Source organism: Typopeltis vanoorti, chromosome 16 (assembly GCF_054136105.1).
Source record: "Typopeltis vanoorti isolate ZY-2024b chromosome 16, IOZ_Tvanoo_1.0, whole genome shotgun sequence".
Lineage (NCBI taxonomy): Eukaryota > Metazoa > Arthropoda > Arachnida > Uropygi > Thelyphonidae > Typopeltis > Typopeltis vanoorti.
In genome coordinates, this window is record NC_143564.1 from 79,415,718 (window position 1) to 79,436,159 (window position 20,442).

A 20,442-nucleotide genomic window follows, 5' to 3' on the forward strand; every position below is an offset into this window, starting at 1 on the left:
ATCTTCTTACGTCTCCGACGGAAATCGAACCTAAGACACTCCTTACCCAGGCATATGGTTGCGAAGCTCACAGCCACTAGGCTAACTGCGCAGACGAGCTGACATTATTAGAAATAATAATATAAGTGCTACGGTTTTGGTCCAAGAGATGGCAGCAGTTAACTGTCATTCTCTCCCTCTCCCGAAAGTTTTGTTTCAATGATAGTTTGAGCTCACTATCAAGGAAAGTTGAAAGACGAAGACTGACTACTCACCTGCTACAAAAGTTTGTTAAGGTTAAAGGTTCGCCAGCTCCCTTCAGGAAATAAAAGGAGTTAGAGGAATCAAAATTCAGTACTTTTTTTTTATATTAATCATGATTTTATAATATCCATCATTATTTCTTGCCAAATAAAATATAGAATCAACAAAATGTCTGAATTCTGAAAATATATCATTCGTCTTCTCCCAGTGGGATAACATAATGAAGGAATTATTTATATTTTTTATAATGAGAAAGGTTTTTTGGATTGCTCGCTTAGTCTAAAAAATGAGTATTTGTGAGGTTTTAATAGTACCGATTTCCGCCACTGTAGGGTGCTTACTTGACGTTTGTGTTTCATTAACAGGTTTCAGAGGTGATTTAATCATTAGCAATGAATGGTAATTTTTGAAATTACTTGTTTTAAGTACATTTTTTATTGACTTCATTTTCATTGTGTAAAACTGTGGTCATATCAGCTGACTGGGTACTGCATCTTTTTGCATTTAGCTTTAACAATGTTTAAATTTGGCAGCAAAAAAGATGTGAATACGGAACACAGATGTACGATTCGGCTTCTGGATGATAATGAAGTTTTGCAGTATGATTTTCAGGTACTGTTTTCAGATTTTAACATTTCGTGGTATTTAAGAGGCCATATATTTAGCGGATGTACACAGAGATTATTTACGTAGCTATTTGTAGCGTGTTGGGTTTTTAATGTACCTAACTTAAAAAGCTAATTATTACTGCAATACGTATACAGTACAAGAAGAAAAGAGTAGCTGTAGACAAGTTTCAAAAACTTAAATATATCAGGACCCGTGGATGGATATGATATTAGAGATCCAAACTGATATATTTGTATATTGCGATTATTAAAGGAATAAGAGTTGATATAAGAAACATAACAGTGACACAGCTTTGTAAGCGGATTGTACCAGCTAAGGAAATTTTTATGTTCAAACTGTACTGTAATGACTGGGTGTGGAGAAAAAAGGCAATTATGTCTTAATTATTGCCTTACTTTTATGTTTTAAAAACATTAATACACTTTTAAATGCAGATTTTATGGTTTTAAAAATACAAATACAATAGAAATTAAAAAGAAAAACATTGTCATTAGTGAGAGAGAGAAAAAAAAAAGGACATGATCTGAGGGAATCATTGTGAAGAAATACATTTTGTATAACATGCTCAAAGGATTGCAAACTACATTATTCTTTATTGATGAGTTATATGATTAGTTCAGTAGACAGTGTAGTATTGTGCCACAGTGTCATCAGTTATTGCAATCTAGACCCAATTTGTGAACTGTTATAATTTTTAACATCTATGTGTCATTTAAAATTGTTTTGTTTAATTTTGAATACCACTTAAAATCAAAATCTAGATGTGATGCATTTTAATAAAATATTCAGAATAATATTACATTCTCTTAGCCAAACCAGATTTGTGTGCATCCTGATGGATGGTTAAATTCAAATTGCCAAAAAATTATATTTTTGTTTTATAATCCTTTATCCAAGTGTAAGGAAACAAAGTTAGTATCCCATAAATTAAAGATACCAAGAAATTATATACTTGGTTTAATCCTTTATCCAAGTGTAAACAAACAAAGTTTGCACCTGAAGTATTTTCAGGACTTGGGCAACTTGTGGTAAAGGTGGTGTGACTTCACATTGCTTGCCTTAGTATCCCATAATGCAAAGCACATCTCCTTGCAGACATGTATAATGCTATGCATTAAGGGAAGGGTCATTACCCAGACTGGTTTCGACCTTTATTGAGGTCTCATCAGTGGGAGCCAGACCCAGAGGTGATACCAAAGTTGAAGTAATGCAGTTTTGAAGTAAATAAGTTTGCACCTGAAGTATTTTCAGGACTTGGGCAACTTGTGGTAAAGGTGGTATGACTTCACATTGCTTGCCTTAGTATCCCATAATGCAAAGCACATCTCCTTGCAGACATGTATAATGCTATGCATTAAGGGAAGGGTCACTACCCAGACTGGTTTCGACCTTTATTGAGGTCTCATCAGTGGGAGCCAGACCCAGAGGTGATACCAAAGTTGAAGTAATGCAGAAGTCATATTTTCATATACGAGTTGCCAAGTGACAAAAGTCGCACCTTATTATTAAAATACTCTGGATTAGAGATAGTTACTGAAAGTTTTTCCCCCTTGGTTATACAGCAATCCCTCAATTAATGCGCCCCTGATTAGTGCGTTTTTGATTAGTACGTCATTTTTTTTTGATACCCAAATTAGATTAGTGCGCCTCTAAAATTCGATTAGTGTGCCTATATACATCTTAAAAATAAATGTTACAGATTTTAAAAATTTTCGATCTATACATTTTTTATGGCTAACTATTTTAAAAAATCACTCACCAGGATGAAATAATTTAGTTACCAATTTGAAACATTTTACAAAGTTATTTTTTAATGGCGTACTACACACTATTTCCATGTACGTTATGTTCCAAATTTACCACAAAAATTTAGCATTTTCTGATCCTATCTCATGCAATTGTTTTCCTTACTTTTTTATTTTTAATTATTTTCCTAACCATTAATCATGACTAAAAGAATTAGTAAGTATAAAATAGAAGTTTGAAAATGATTCGAAAAGTAATCTGATTGGAAGAAAAATTTGAAATAATAAAGAAAAATGAACAAGGTGAGTCCAGAGCAAAGATAGGACAAGAACAAAAATGGGTGAAACAACTGCTGAATACAAAGAGAAAGGTAAGGCTGCTTCAAGTTCATCATACATGCACTGAAAATCAAAGTATTATGATGATTGAATTACAGAGACTTCTTTTTACATGGATCAAAGATTGTAACCAAAAACAGATCCTGCTAAACACTAGCCTTATTAAATCAAAAGTCTCTTTGCAACATGGAAAAAACCAATGATTTTTTCAATGATATCAATGATGGAAAAGAAGAATTCCACGTTAGTGCTGGGTGATTTGAGCGTTTCAAAAAGAGAAATAGCCTACATAATATCTAATCACAGGCGAAGCTGCAAGTGCAGATAAGGAGATATCCAGAGATTTTGAAGAAAATTGTGTAAGAAGGGGACTATTGTGATCAACAAATATTTAATGTCGATGATACCGGCCTTTTCTTGGAAGCGAATGCCTTCCAAGACTTTTCTAGCCAAATCAGAGAAATCTCAACCTGGTTATAAAGTCGCAAAGTCGAATGAAATTACTGCTAGCAATATGCGAGCTGTTTGGAAACACATTCTTTCACATTGTGCAAATGATTTTAGAGGCTTTTCAAATGAATCTAAATTAATTAAATGTCATTCTGAGAAGTTGAGTGATTTCGATCTGCTAAATTTAGATGCACAGGAAGAAGATCCTGAAGAGTATGAAGAAAATTTAATAATTACTGACAAGCCCAAAGAGGTTTTAAAAATAGTTTTCGTACAATTGAAGTTTTTAAGCGGCAATGCTTAGCGACTGACCCTGGTGAAGAGAGAACCAGTAAAATTTGCAGAAGAGGTAATAGGGCCATGCCGTCAGGTGTATGAAAAAAAAGAAACAGAATTCCCTCCAAACTACATTAGCTCAATTCTTTGTTAAGAAGCAGAATAATAAATTTATATTCTGAATATTTTATTGTCTTTCAGCTTCATGATGGTGTATGAAAAAAAAGAAACAGAATTCCTGCCAAACTACATTAGCTCAATTCTTTGTTAAGAAGCAGAATAATAAATTTATATTCTGAATATTTTATTGTCTTTCAGCTTCATGATTTTCCTTTAACTAGGGGCCCTGAGGCATATCCTAATTCTTTTATAAAAAAAATTAATGGTCAAAAAAGAAATCTGAGGAACGAATTATACATTTTCCCATAGGTTATTATATTCAATTAGTGCATTTTTGATTAATGCACCTAATGTGTTCTTAAAAACAGGCGCATTAATCAAAAATGCACTAATTGAATATAATAACCTATGGGAAAATGGGAAAATTAATCGAGGGATTGCTGTACTATAAATTAAAGATACCAAGAAATTGTATACTTGGTTTAATCCTTTATCCAAGTGTAAGAAACAAAGTTTGCACCTCAAGTATTTTCAGAACTGGGGAAACTCATGGTAAAGGCGGTATGACTTCACATCACTTGCCTTAGTATTCCTTAATGCAAAGCACATCTCTTTGCGGACATGTATAATGCTATGCATTAAGGGAAGGGTCACTATCCAGACCGGTTTCAAACCTTTATTGAGTCTCCATAATATAAAGCACACATCCCTTTCTGGTGTGTAAGGAAGGGCCACTACCCTGACCAGGTTCAACTTTTATTGAGGTTTCATCAATGAAAGCCAGACCCTTAAGAGATACCAAGGTTAAACTAATGCAAAGTGATATATTTTCCATACACAAGTAGTGAAAAGGTGTAACATCTTATATATTAAGATGTAATAAACATTTCAACTGTAGTGTCTTTTCTGGATCTGGCTCCCACTCATCAAACTTTAATAAAGGTCATAACTGTCTGGATAGTGGCTCTTTCCATAATTCAAAGCATTATATATATATATATATATATATATATATATATATATATATATATATATATATCTTCTTATTGTGCTATCTTCTATCGAAGGTTAGCAACCATCTTGGCGAACAAACTGCGGTCTTGTGCTAATCTGAGCAGTTGTGCACTGCTCTTTCTTGTCCATGTCTTGATGTTGTCAAACCATGATATTCTTTTTCTTCCTCTAGTTCCTTTGCCATCAATTCTTCCTACCAAAATAGTTTGTAGAAGTTGGTATTTGCTGTTTCTCATGATGTGGCCAAGATATGATGTTTTTCGTTTCTTGATTATTTGTACAAGATGTTTAGCTTTGCCAATGGATTTTAAGACCTCTTCATTGGTAATTTTTTCTGTCCATGATATCTTTAGCATTCTTCTGTATAGCCACATCTCAAAGGCTTCGATTTTCTTGATGGTTGTCGCCTTCAATGTCCATGTTTCAACTCCATAGAGCAGAATAGACCACACGTAACATTTCAGCATTCGGCATCTGACTTCCATGTTTAGGTCTTTATTGCAAAATAGTGTTCTCATTTTCATGAAGGACTGCCGTGCAACTTCAATCCTTGTCTTTATATCTATTTCTGGATCCCACCGTTCATTAAGCCAACAACCAAGATATTTATATCTTGACACTTGATCAATATTTTTCCCATTGAGTGTCAGTTTCATTGATGAGGCTGGATGTTTGCTGATGATCATGTATTTTGTCTTGTTGATGTTTATATTTATTCCCATTCTTTGGCTTTCTATGTATACTCTGTCAATGAGTTTTTGGAGATCCATAATGTTATCTGCAATTAGCACGGTGTCATCTGCATATCGTAGGTTGTTAACAATCTTTCCATTTATTGTGATTCCCTCTGGACATTCTTCCAATGCTTTTTTAAAGATTACCTATGCGTATATGTTGAACAGGAGTGGTGAGAGCACACATCCTTGTCTCACTCCTCTTTTGATGTTAATATCACTGGTGGTAATGTTGTCTAATTGAACGGTAGCTGACTGATTCCAATACAGATTTGTTATTAGTCTTATGTCTTGTTCGTCTAGCCTTGTTTATTGAAGGACTTCTATTAAGTTAGTGTGTCTGACTTTGTCGAATGCTTTTTCAAAATCTATGAAACACATAAAGACAGATTTCTGTTTTTCTATGCATTTTTGTATCAATATTTGGGTACAGAAAAGGGCCTCTCTAGTACCAAAACCATTCCGAAAGCCAAATTGTGTTTCACTTAGAGTTTCTTCACTTTTTCTATAAATGTGATTCTGAATTACTTTCAAAAATATTTTTAATGTTTGGCTCATTAGACTAATAAGTCGGAAGTCACCACAGGAATTCGCTTTAGGTTTCTTTGGGATAGTGATAAATGTAGATTTGAGCCAATCTGATGGAAATTCATCACTTTCATATATTTCATTAAATAGTTTTTCAAGAATTTTGATGTTATCTGGTTCTATTAATTTTAAAAATTCTGTTTGCACACCATCTGGTCCACTGGCTTTTCCTGTTTTACTTGTTATCTTTTATATTTATAGGCTTCTGTCTAGTATCATTGAAAAGTTCTGTTACATATTTTATCCAAGTCTGTGCTTTATTCTCTTCTTCTAGAACTATTTTTCCATTTTCGTCTCTTAGAGACACTATTTGCTTTTTCCTCAGTTTTCCGGAAATTTCGTTGATTTTCTTATACAGATTGAAATTATCATGTTTCTTCTGAAGCAGTTCAATTTCAGTACATAAATTTTTCATCCAATTTTCCTTGGCTTCTTTTATTTTTTTCTTGGTGATGCTATGTGTTTCTGTATACCTGGCTAGGTCTTTGTTTTTGTACATTCTTCTTGTATCAGTAAGAGAAAGAATCTCATCTGTCATCCATTCCTGTTGTTTTATATTATTCACATAACCTACTTCTTCAATACTTGTTGTTACGATGGCATTCTTTAAGCTATTCCAAAGAGATTCCACACTTTTATTTTCTTCTATGTTAATCTGTTGTAATTGCAGGTTAAGTTATTTATGTTCGGGTTTTTCAGTTTTTCTACATCAATTTTCTTTTTCTTCTTTTGTGATTTTTTAGCTGATTTTAATCTAAGACGTGCTTCTGCAACTATGGGATTGTGGTCTGATGAGATATCTGCTCCAGGATAAGTCTTTGCACTCTTTATACTACTGTGGAATCTTTTATTTATCAGTATATAATCAATTTGATTTTGGACAATGTTATGTTGGTTATCTTGAGGCGATTTCCAAGTGTACAGTCTTCTGGGTGGAAGTTTAAACCAGGTATTTGCTATTGTTAGATCTTCTTCCTGACAGAACTGGACTAGGCGATCTCCTCTGTCATTTCTGGTGCCTAAGCCATGTTTGCCAACAATTTCTCCATCACCCCCTCTTCCTACTTTTGCATTGAAGTCACTATGTTTATATCATGTATATATATATATATACATACATATCAGGTGTGTATATATATATATATATATATATATATATATATATATATATATATATATATATATATATATATATATACCGTATTTGCCGGCGTATAAGACACACTTTTTTTTCTTTGAAAATAGGTCTGAAAAACAGGGTGCGTCTTATACGCCGATACTCAGTTTTTTATTACTTTCATTTCTGGAAATTTTCTCTGTTCTGAGTTATGTGATTTCTTCCTTGCGGTGTGGGAGAGTATTCCAGTTACATTAGTTATGTATTCTAGTTATGGATAGATAACATTTGGTGTAGTTGCTCTGGCAGATTGTTGAAGAAGCCTGCCCTGTTAGTATGTGATCAGTTTCATTCTCACAGAACATAAGCTGTTAAAAATAAACTCAAGGAATTGAAAACTCAGTTAGCTGTAATTCCAGGAAGTCTAACTGATGAGCTTTGGCCTTTAGATGTCTGTATTAATAAACTGTTTAAGGGATTTACGAAGGAGAAGTGGAACACTGCATCCAGAAGAATGCTGGATGCAGTCTTCAGATTTTGAGGTTATGCCATCAGGAAGAAGGAAGAGGCCTAGCATTTCACAAGTTTGTGAGTGGGTCAAAGCTTCATGGGATGCTGTGAAAACTGAGACAGTGGTTAAGTCATTTAAGAAGTGTGGCATTAGTAATGCACTGGATGGTACAGAGGACAGTTTGTTGTATGAGGACTCAGATTCTGATTTAGAAGAGGTTTCAAGTGTCTCTTATTTAGCTCTGGAGATGAATTTGTGGGTTTTGACAAAGAAGATTAAAAGGTACTCTTTCCTAGTTAGATTAGGTATTTGTTAAAAGTAGACCTACTTATTATTTTATACTTGAAATACTGTAATTTCATTATAATATTCAGTGATAAAGTTTTTTTCCTAAAAAATGTGTACAAAAAATGGGGTGCATCTTATAGGCCAGTGCGTCTTATATGCCGGTAAATACTGTATATATATATATATATATATATATTTATAAAAAGATTGAATGACTAGAGCCGAGAGAAATGAAAACAAAGTTTATTAGTACGACACAACTAGTTTCAGCTGGTATCAGCCTTCTTCAGGTGCACATTAAAAAAGAAGAAATAACCAGTAAAAACACATGGAGGAAATAACTGTAAACAACACAGAAAATTAGTGTATATATATTTCAATGTTGAAACGTTGAAGTCTGCGCATTCAAACTTTTTCCCTCGTTGGCTTCATTGTTGGGCGTATAGCATCTCATGAATGCCCGTATTTGACCACAGCACAATGCCAGTCTGAAAGTTGGTAACTCTGGGTGTTGTTTGAGATGTAAGGGGTTGAGAATGATTTCCTTTGATTCTATTATATATATATATATATATATATACATACATACATACATACACACACACAAAGTTAAGAAGATATTTCATGTGCAAACTTTGTTTGCTTACACTTGGATAAAGGATTAATCAAGAATATAATATATATTCTTGGTTATAAAAACTTTCCAAGTTTTTATAACCAAGAAATATAATAATCCATCTATGCAGTAGAAAAATCTTTCTACTAAGCAAAAACAAATGAGTACTTCTATAACTGCAAAATGCAATTAAAAAAAAAAAAAAGGTTCTTCCATAATATGACCTTTAAAGTGAATTTTTATGTCTTTTGAATGCTAAATATACTAAATAGAAACCTCTTGTCTTTGGTTTTTAAGTTTATTGCTGGACTTTAGCCACATCCAATACATTGAATTCTTTTTGTTATTAAAAGAAAAATTACTTGAATTCCGCAAACAAAATAATCTATTCCTTTCCAACGCCCAATTCTACCACAGGCCTTCCCATAAATATATTTGGACATCATTGGATGGAGTTAACAATCGACTACATTTTAATAAGAAACAAATGGAAAGCTTCGGTCCAGAATGTCAAAGCCCTAAAAAATCCTGATTTCAACTCTGAGCAAAGATTAAATTAAAATTCAAAAATAATATTCCAAAGAGCAACTGTAACCTAATAGGTATAAGCAAAATAAACAAAGAACATATAAATAAATTATATGAGAATACCATAGAAACAGAACTGCAAAACATACCCTTTGCTAACATAGAAACTGCATGGAACCAGGGAAGAACAATAATCAAAAACACATCAAGATTCTAGGCACAACCATCTAACCAAATAAAAATTGGATCACTCCTGAAATCTTAAAACTTCTAGAAGAAAAAAGAGTGGCTAAAAACACATTAAATGAGAATGATTCCCAAGAAACCAGACAACACTATAAAAAGCTAAATCGATAGAATGTGAAAAGTGGCAAAGGAATCATGGTTAGAAGAAAAAGTGAAACAATGTGAGGAAACAAATAAAAAGCATGACACTAAAACTCTGTGGGATTCATACTAGCAAAGAAAAAGAAACCTGCTATCCTAAAAGATGAGCTACTTAAAGTAATAAACCAAACGAAGACATCTAAAACTCCTGGAATTGACCAAATTCCTTCTGAACTCTGGAAACACGGAGGCCAGGGGACCATAAAATATTTATTGAAACTTTTAACCAAATTTTATTCTCTGGAGCACCTAAGGATTGGAAAACTTGGATCATAATTACCTTACCTATCCTCTTTGCTCCCTGTGGAGAGTAGGGCCTCAACCATCAACTTCCATCTGACTCTGTTCAGTGCTTCTTTTAGGATCATAATACCCATCCATAAAAAAGATAATAAACAAAAATGTGAAAACTATCGTCCTATCACCCTTCTAAATCATAGCTACAAAACTGCATGCCCAAATTAATGGAAGAAATTGTCGAAGAGGAGCATGCTGGTTTCAGACCCACAAGATCTACAATTGATCAAATCTTTACACTTAATACTATAACAGAAATGTGCTGAGAAACAATCCGCTAATGTACTGCAGCTTCGTTGACTTTAAACAAGCCTTTGATTCCACAGACAGAGACAAACTGATCAACATCCTAAACTTTAAATCAATAGATTCCGAATTGTTGGCCTTCATTTCAAACTTTTACAAAGACACAAAAGCCCTTGTAAAATTTAATAATATAAGCACAGAAAAATTTAAGATAGAAAATGGGGTCAAGCAGTGGTGCCTATTCTCACTGCACTTATTCAACATATACCTAGAGGAAATGTGCAAAGAAATCTCCAATGAACCAGGGATAAATATAAATGGAAGAAACATCAAATTCATAGATGATATAGTAATCCTGGCAGTATCCAAGCTACAATTAGAAAAAACAGTCCAGCTTCTAAATGAAGCATGAAACTTTGGAATGAGGATCAACAGCAGTAGGACCAAAATAATGAAAATAGCAAGAGAAGTTGAAAATATTTCAATAACCATAGAGAACCAAACCCTATAACAAGTAAAATCCTTTGTCTACTTAGGAATTATCATTACGCAAAATTTAGACAGCACTAAACAATAAAACATAGAATTAACATTGGATGGTCGAACATGAATAAATTAAACAAAATATGGAACAATAACAAACTCTTGAAACATCTTAAAATCAAATTATTCAAAGCCATGATCATCCCTACAGCAACATATGGAAGTGAGTCATGGTGACTCACTAAGAAGGACAGAATAAGTGCATTTGAGGGGAAGTGCCTAAGAAAAATAAACAAAACACACTGGACTTAACATAAAACTACAGAACAAGTAAAGCAGGATCTCAACTTCCAAGACCACTTCACAGACATTATTCTTCAACAACAGCTCCGATGGTTCAACCACATCCAGAGAATGTCTTCTCACAGATTTCCAAACATTGTGTTAAATGGAAGAACAGGAAAATAGCATCCACCTGGAAGACCCAGGAAAAGTTGGCTCAGATCCTTAAAAGAAAGAGGTGAATTCCCCATCTTCGTTATTGGGTTTGAGAAGTCTAGAAATGGAACCATTTGGAGACAGATTATACAAAGGGGGGACTTAACCCATAACCATACGGATGAAATGAAGAGGTAGTAATTAAGTTATTATTTTATGATGACAACACACATGAGAGGTGATGACTTATAACACAACAATGTTGTATTTGGGCAGGTAGTCAAAGAGAGAAATAAATCTATTAGCAAGTTTCTTGAAAAGTTGGGGATTGTATTCATTTGCAAAAATAGTTCTTGGAAGACTGTTTCAAACAGCAGAGGTAGATGGAATGAAGAAGATGAGATGTTGGTTCGATATGTTAGGAAGGAGCTGTGTATGGATGCTGACCAATAGCCACCTGTTTTTTTCATATGAACAGAAGAACTGTAGTGGATGGCCCAGAATCAGTAAGTTGGTTTTACAGAAGGAATGTAGAGTTTGTGGACCTACACCCTGAGTTTGATGGATGGAAAGATTAGATTTGTACAATGCTGATGAACTGCACTTAGATTTGGAGTTAGGTTTCGAGAGAGAGAGAGTTTTGTTTGCTGATTGTGTGGAAGTGCAAAATCAGGAATACTAAAGAAATTAGGGTGAATGCAGACAAGTGTGTGAAGGCACCCACAAAGCAAATGAGTATGTGTGTGAATGAACAAAAAATGCAGAATCTAGTTTCTCAAGCAACAAATTGAGTAGTCAATTCAGGATGTAAATACTATTGAATTCTATATACTATTGATTAGTGCAACCTCACCAAAAGTTATAGGTATTAGTGAGACTTGGCTAACAGCAGATGCCATAGTTACAGGAATAGAATGTGATGGATTTAGTATTTTCAGGGAGGATAGAGTAGACAGGGTGGGGGGATGCTGCTGATGATAACAGATGAATTGCAGCCAGTAAGAGTAGGAGTCATTCTGGTCATTCTGGCAGATGGCAGTTCTTTTGAGTCGATCTGGTGTGAGATTTAGGTCACTGGGACAAAATACAAAATTGGTTGCTACTATAAGCCACGGATGATGTGAAAGTTATGCATCACTAAATTAGTTGTGTCTAAGTCGATTAATTATAGGGGGACCTTCAGCTTTGGAGACAGATTGGAAGGAGAAAGGTCACATGGCAGAAAGGAAATGGAATTTATACACTTACCAAGGGATAATTACTTGAAGCAAAATATGACAGAGGGGACTCTGGAGGTATTAGAGTGTTGGATCCAGTTATAGAATCAGCAGATCTGAACATAACTAAGATGGCTACATTGTTTCCAGTTGGGAAAAGTGATCATGTGGTCTTGACTTTGGAGGTAGCAAAATGTGGAAATTTCATTTTAGGAGAGTGTGAAACTACAAGGCAGGTGATTATGATACATTTAGGAGGAACTTGAATCATACCATGGCATAATGATCTGCAAGGGAAGGGTGTTCATAGTACATTGGAGATAGTCAAGGGGGATCTGGAGAGAAGGTCAGGATGGGAAATCAGATTGGATTTAGATGGGGTAGTGGTAGTAGTATTAAGTATGAGCTTCAAATAAAGAAAATGTTGTGGAGGGTATATAAGAAGAAATGTCAACCAACTCATGAACAGTACAAGAATCAGGAAAGAAAGAAAAGTGACCAGCAGAATAAGGAAGGCAAATTCAGATTATGAGAGGAAATTAGCTGACCAGGCAAGAGGAAATCCCAAAGAGCTTTTTCAGTATGTGGCAAGTAGGGGAGAAGGATAACTTTAATGAGTGCATATGGTAGAGAGGTAATTACAGAGGCAGATGAAATTGTTGAGCTACTGAGTGACCACTTTAGTAGGGTATATCATCCAAGTGAAGATATTGTTATGGCAGAGGACAGAGATTGATGAATTGGAAGTACTTAGGATATTGCAGAATCTGAATGCAAAATCAGCTATGGGATTGTATTTTAAGAGAATGTGCAGGCCAACAGGTGATGCCTTTGACTAGACTGTTTAATTTAACTCTAAGTTCCCACAAAATGCCAAGCGAGTGGAAGGAGGGTAAAATGATTTCTTTTCATAAAGTAAGATGTAGCAAATTATACAGCAATCATTATCTCAGGAATGGGGTTAAACTACTGGAAAAGTTGATCAATAAGAAAATTCAGGAATGGATGGATAAGAATATGATACTCTGTGTGGGGGAGACAGCAGGGCTTTGTGAAGGGTTGGTCATGCCCTAGTAATCTACTAACTTTTTATAATAGAGTGACAGCTGAGTTGAATAAAGAGAATGACTACATGATGATATAACTGGATTTTACAAAGTTGTTTGATGGAATACCATATGGAACTCTTTTACACAAAATGCAACAAATGGGGATGGATATGAAACTGGTGATGTGAATAAAAGGATAGCTAATGGACAGATACCAAAATGTAGTAGTAGATGGAGGAGCATAATCCTTGAGAAAGTAGGTGACTAGTGGTGCATTGCAATTCTTGGACTGCTGCTGTTTAAAGGTAGAAGGGAGATATTCAGTTGTTTGCTGATGGTGGCAAGTTGGGTAGGATAATAATTGATCAATATGATCTTGGAGAGCTTGCAGGATGATTTAAATAGACTGACAGTATAGGTAAAACATAATGGATGTTAATTTAATGTGGAAAAGTGTAAAGTTATGCATTTTGAGATACAAAGATTACAAACTGTGTACCACATTGAGGGAACTGTACTCCACTGAATTGATGAAGCCAGGGATTTGGGGATGGGTAGATCACAGAATTACTTTGTTATTGAAGATCAGATCACACTAACAAGCAGATGTAACTGTAATCATTCCTTTTTATAAAGCCTTGATACAATTACATCTGGATTGCTGTACCCAGGTCTGGTCATCTGAGTTTCTTGAGAATGAGGAATTGGTGGAGAGGATCCAGAGGTGAGTGACCAAAATGGTGAATGGTCTGTGGAATGGAATGCCCTCTATGAGGATAGATTGAAGACTTGTGGATTGCAAAAGTTGATTGATAAGTGAAAAAAGAGGGAGGGATGTGATGGAAACATTTAAGTTACTAAAAGGATTTTATAGGCTTGATGTAGGAGAAATATTTCAAAATTTGGCTAGATGGGACAAAATAGATTATCCCTGGAAGTTGGTTAAGAGTGTGGTTAGCAAAGGTATGAGGACTAGATTTTTCACTTGGCAAATGAATGGAATGGGTTTGCTTGAGTCAAATGTGAATGCTTTGTTAATGGTTTCAAGGAGAGGTACGATAGATATTTTGTTGATAGTTTGGGTCTCATCATAGAGGTGCCCATGCAATAAAAATATTTATTCAAAAACTAATATTTAATCTAATGTAACATGAATGTCACGAGAGAGAAAGATTGGTAACTATATTCTTAGTTTCTTGATTTTTGAGGGACAACTACCTCAGACAGTATGAAACAGATGGTCTTGGATTTGATCATATCATCAGAGGATGTAATTATAAATGAGGTGTCAAATTACCCTCCAGTTGGTGAGAGTGACCATGAAGCAATTACCTGGGTGGTTGCCAGCAGTGTGAGGACCTCTGTGAGAAAAGGGTATATGTGGAACTACAAGGCTGGTGATTATGAGGAGCTCAGGAGACAGCTTGCAGGTGTAGCATGGAATGAGGAGTTAGCTGGAAAGGAGATCAATGCAGCTTGGAGGATATTCAAGAACTGTCTAGTAGAATCAATGTCTAAATGTATTCCAAGGGATCAGAGGGTTAAATAAGGTAGGTGTGAAATGAATGAATGAAGAGATTAAGCATGCAATATATAGAGGAAAAACATTATCGAGGCTACATAAGAGAAGAGGTAATAATCAGTTCCATGAAGATTACAAAGAACAGGTAAGGAGGGTGACTTAGTTGGTAATGGTAGCAAAAGGGAAGTATGAGCAACAGTTAGCTAATGAAGCCAGAAAGAATACTACAGAGTTCTTTTGATATGTAGCCAGCAAAAAAAAATGATTATGGAAGGATAACATTGATTGGAGAAAATGGTATAAGAACAACTGCTGTGGAAGATATAGTGGAGATACATAATGAGCAGTTCATAAATGTCTTTCATTCTTGTGAACGTGACATCATGGAGAGATTGAGAGTAGTTGATGATGGGGAGGAGAGACTGACTGTAAGTGAGCAAGAGGTGTATGGGGAATATGGAAAGCATGGATTTGCTAAAGGGAGGTCATGTTTTAGTAATCTACTTACTTACTACAATAAGGTGATATCTTCATTGGACAGAGGAGAGGGATACAAAATCTAAGTCCACAGAAATAGACTTCGATTTTGCAAAGGCTTTTGATAGATTATTGCATGATAAGTTGATAGTCAAATTAGAGCAAATGGGGTTGGATATTAGATTTGTGCATCGGATTGGAGACTGGCTAGCCGATAGGTATCAGCAAGTTGTGTATGGGGAAGCAATATCCCAGAAGAGGAAAGTCACTAGTGGTGTGCCTCAGGAGTCTGTTTTGGGGCAATTGCTGTTTAACCTGTATGTTAATGATATTGGCAAAGATTTGGATAGGGATATTCAGTTGTTTGCAGATGATGCAAAGTTGGAATGAACTATGAAGAGTAGAGAAGATGTTGTGGCCTTACAAGAAGACTTGAATAGATTGAGTGAATGGGGATGCAAGTTCAATGTTGCAGAATGTAAGGTTTTAAAATTTGGGAAATAAAGAAATGATGTAGAATTTACACTTGGTGGTGATATATTTTGGAGGTGGAGGAAATGAGAGATCTTGGGGTGATAGTGGATAAGGATCTGAAATTTAGGGAACACATTGCCAAAATTGTGAGGACAACACAAAGAATTCTGGGAAGATGCAGAGAACACTGACTTGTAGAAGTATTGAGATTCTTGTTCCTTTGTATAATGCTCTGATTAGGCCACACATAGACTGCTGTTGTACAGATTTGGTCACCTGGTTTTCAAAATGATGAAGAGATGTTGGAAAGGTCCATAGGCGACTGACTAAGGTAGTTTCTGATCTCTGGAATGTCAAATACGAGGAAAGGTTGAGAAGATGCAATCTACAGAGTCTAGTGGATAGGAGGAACAGAGTGATATAATAAAGACATGTTATAAGTTGAGGTTTCTGTGGTTTAGAAGTTCATGGCATATTCCGGTAATTGGATCACATTTTTTTAATAAGCTATATAAAACACAATGAATTAATAAAAGACCCGACAAGTTTCTTAAGTCGTTTGACTTGCATCTTCGGTAATTAAAACACAAAGAAAAGAGAAATTATTAGTAATAGTTCACACTATACAGTTGTAGCCGTCTGACTATTCATAAAATTAAAAATCAGAATGCAGATTCAAAGCAGTGCTGAGTTTAAACAATGCTGAATGATGCCACGTTCTGTTGTTCATGTTCATAATGTCTAAGGTCTGATTGAGGTATAATTTTTATTAAAGCCGACCAAACTTGGTGCAGAATTAATCCTTGATTTTTATTGCATTGTGTTGGTATTTTAAGCATGTTTGTAGCAGCTTTAAATTTCCTTATGTAACAGTTTTTTTCTATGTACGACATGTTTGTTTTCTGCCAGAGTACATTGTGGCCGGTGGAAGTGGTATGGAAAGATAGACCTGATTTCTGTTCTCTTCTGTTTTGCACATCCTTTTGGTGTTCGTTCATGCAAATTTCCCCAGATCTTCCTGTCTGTCTTACATAGTAGATGCCGCAAGAACAATAAATTTTGCAAACACCTGGTTTTTTTTTAAGGATTGATGAGGAGGTTTCGGGGTGGGGGGGATGTAGAAATCTCGAAATTTTTTCCAGCAGCAGAAAGGCTACTTTGATGTTATATTTGTTAAGTAATTTAGCCATTTTGTCTGTAACATTTTTGATATATGGAAGCATGATAGCATTTTTGAAATCTTGTTTCTGAGAGATGATTGTAGGAGGTGTGTGTGTGGAGAATTTTTTTGATAGTCTTGGTTTCATAACCATTCTTTTGAATGATCTGTGTTAGATATTCTAATTCTTCATTTCTCTGTTTTTCTGTGCTGGAAATGTAATACGTTCTGTCCCTTAGGGTTTTTATTAGACCTATTTTTTGTGAAGGGCAGTGGTGTGAGGCTGCATTAAGAAATCTTCCTGTGTTCGTGGGATTTCTATATATTGAGAAAGAAAGTTTATTATCCTTTTCATTGACTTCTAATAGGATGTCTAGAAAAGGCAGTTTCCTAAGTTCTTCTTGTTCTAAAGTAAATTTTATATTATTATGCAAATTATTTAGGTCATCTTTGAAAACAATGAGTTCATCTGTTGTTCCTTGCCATATGATGAATATATCATCTATGTAGCGTAGCCATATTTTTGGTTTTTTATGATAATTGTTTAAAGCATTATTTTCAAAGTTTTCCATAAATAGGTTAGCTAAAGCCAGAGAGAGGGAAGAGCCCATAGCCAATCCTTTTTTTTTTGTTCCCAAAATTTGTCTTGATACATGAAAAAAGTATTATTTATGCAATGTTTATAAAGATCTACGATGTCTGGAGGAAAAAGGTCTTCCAGGAGATTCACAGTCTCGTTTCTTGGAACATTTGTAAATAGGCTGATAACATCCAAACTTGCTAAGATGTCTGAAGGTCCAATATAAATATCTTTTACTTTTTCAATAAAATGTGTACACTGTTCTTGATGAAAGAAGATGTTTTTCCTGTATGAGGTAAAATCATGTTGTTGAGATGTTTTGCTAAATTAGAGGTCAGAGAGTCTCTGCCATCTACTATTGGTCTTAAGGGAATATCTATCTTATGAATTTTTGGTACACCATAAATTCTTGGGACTGATGGGTGTTTTGAATGTATAGGTCTTCAGTCCAATTAGGTATCTTTTTGATTAGATCATTGGTTTTATTGTGAGCATGTCAAGTGGGATCTCTGTCTAAAGGTTTATAGGTATTAGAATCTTCAAGAAGAGTTTTCATTTTATTATTATAATCTTCAGAGTTCAAAACTACTGTTGTATTTTCTTTATCTGCTTTGATTGTAACGATATTTTTGTCTGATTTTAATTCTTTGAGGGAAGTGTATTCCGTGTGAGGAAGATTCTTTTGAGGTAATTTACTTTGCAATAGTAATTCTGTGCATGACTATTAGAAATTATATTACTGTTATTGTAAGGGATTGTTACAGGATCAGTGTTGAAGAGGTTTTACAGAAAATGATGGGAGATCAGGGGAGAACCAGAGGTCATCCCTGGAAGCTGTATAAGGAGGGTGTGAGTGAACAGGGCAGTGGAAGCAGTTTTTTGCATGCAGAGTCATGAATGATTGGAATGCATTGCCTGAGAGGGTGGTTTCTGCAGAGAATTTGAGTGTGTTTAAGGCATGGTATGATCAGTTGTGTGTATGACAAAAGGACCTCCCAGATGAGTCTTAAGATAATAATATTCAACACATGTATCATAAGAATGAGTCGTGTAGCACGTGCTTTCTAGCTCATGTCTTTCTTCCTGATGATGTCCATGTTACACTGGATGAAATATATCCGAGTTTTTGAATAAAATTGTATATTTTTACTACATGTTTAAGATGTATAAGCATCTATAAATAGGATATGATGCTTATAAGTCATGTGCATCATTAATGTTTTTATTGATGCACTGCATGTTGGTGAAATTGATGTGAACGTGCTTTTTCTTGTTTTTATTTTGAATTTTTTTTTGTGAAGGATTATTACTAAACTATTACTGTTAGTATAATTAGAATTGTTCACACGGTCAGCCTAGTGGCTATGTGCTTTGCAACCACATGCCTGGGAAAGGAGTGTTCCTGGGTTCGATTCCCATTGCCAACGTGAGGAGCTTGAGGATCTTTCTGAAACATAGCCAAGTTAGCCTGTCTTGGGCATGGACAGCAGAGTTTTCTCCCCAGTTGATCTGGGGTTTTTTTCTCCTGCATTAGGCAAACCAGCCCTGTGAACACATGCAGCTACAGCCATAGAATATACCTGGAGGCATAGGGCAAGTTACCTTATCCTCGGGACAGGTTCGACTTAGGAGGGCTTAAGATAGCTTGTAACAGGCCCACTAGGCCTAACACGTAGAAGGGAGAAGAAGAAGAAGAAATAATTAGAATGATAGAAAATTATTATTATTACATGACACTTCAATGGAGATTAAGGATGCATTCCCGGAGGCCATTCTACACTGCACAATATTACACAATCTGTCTACACTACACTACATCATCTACCATTCACTGTATTGATTTTTGCTGTAGATGTATGGATAAAAATCTTTTCCCAATTTTCATGTTTCACGGGATCAAAAACCCAAGTTTACAGGAATAAAAACCTTGTTACTTCTCTGAGATTGGCTAACTTACTTTTAATCGGAAAAGCCCATGTAAAGATTCCTTTAGTCATGATGAGAATCGCTCAGGTCTTTTTTTCATTCAAAAGGGCACATATTCCATCTTTCTTCCAACTGGGTTATGAAGGCACTGCACTAAATTAGTATTTCCTGACATTTTGGTTTCTTACTACATAATAAAAACAAAGATAAATATTCATTATAACAGTGAATATTTTCACTTTTGAAAGCTAAAGTTTTGTAACTCAGTCCTATATACACCATACAAAAGGGATGGTGACACTTTTTGGACTAGAGTAATGTCTTTGCCTACCCTTAGCTCAAATGTGTAGGTTGTATTAAACCTGTATACTAGCACTTTTGTGGTTGGGAATTATTTATTTTATTATTTCATGATGCTTTCAAGGAGTCCAAAGACTCGTCGAGGGAGAGCACCTACTCTACAACTTTCCATCTCCGCCACTTAATCCACCAAATACAACGAACCATCACTACTATCATTTACACCAGTGCTTCCCAAACTTATGGATGTAAAGGCCCCCTTTGGAAAAATTAAAATATTTCATGGCCCCATCGAAAAAAAAAATCGTAATACAGACATATATTATTATAATATTTATTGTATTTATATTCAATACAATGTAAGCTTTTTTGTACTTCTTATCAGTATCTTTGAAATGAACCTTATATGAATAAGCATATATTTACTCATGTTCATTAAGTGCCAAAATATACAGGAAGCAAAATTTGTGAACTAACATCAATGTGTGATTTTTTTCCATTAAAATATAAAAAATAACAAAAAAGAAATAATAAAAATTAAATATGTTTCTTTTAAGATTTTTTTAGTCTACTTAGTCTTAAAACATTTTAAATTTGTTTTCATTATTTCATGGGCCCCCTCAACAAAACTTACGGCCCCCCAAGGGGACTGTGGCCCACAGTTTGGGAAGCGCTGATCTACACCAAT

General features: G+C 34.9%; 1 protein-coding gene across 1 annotated transcript in view; it reads left to right on the top strand.

Annotated features, from left to right (window-relative positions):
• The first annotated feature begins 529 nt into the window (after nucleotides 1-529).
• The window catches only part of Frmd5 (FERM domain containing), a 501,610-nt gene continuing 481,697 nt past the window's right edge, over nucleotides 530-20,442 (top strand). The window contains exons 1-2 of the mRNA XM_090406270.1: nucleotides 530-642; nucleotides 777-855. Of these exons, the coding sequence (XP_090262396.1) occupies nucleotides 530-642; nucleotides 777-855 (192 nt within the window). The remainder of the gene's footprint in view (nucleotides 643-776; nucleotides 856-20,442) is intronic.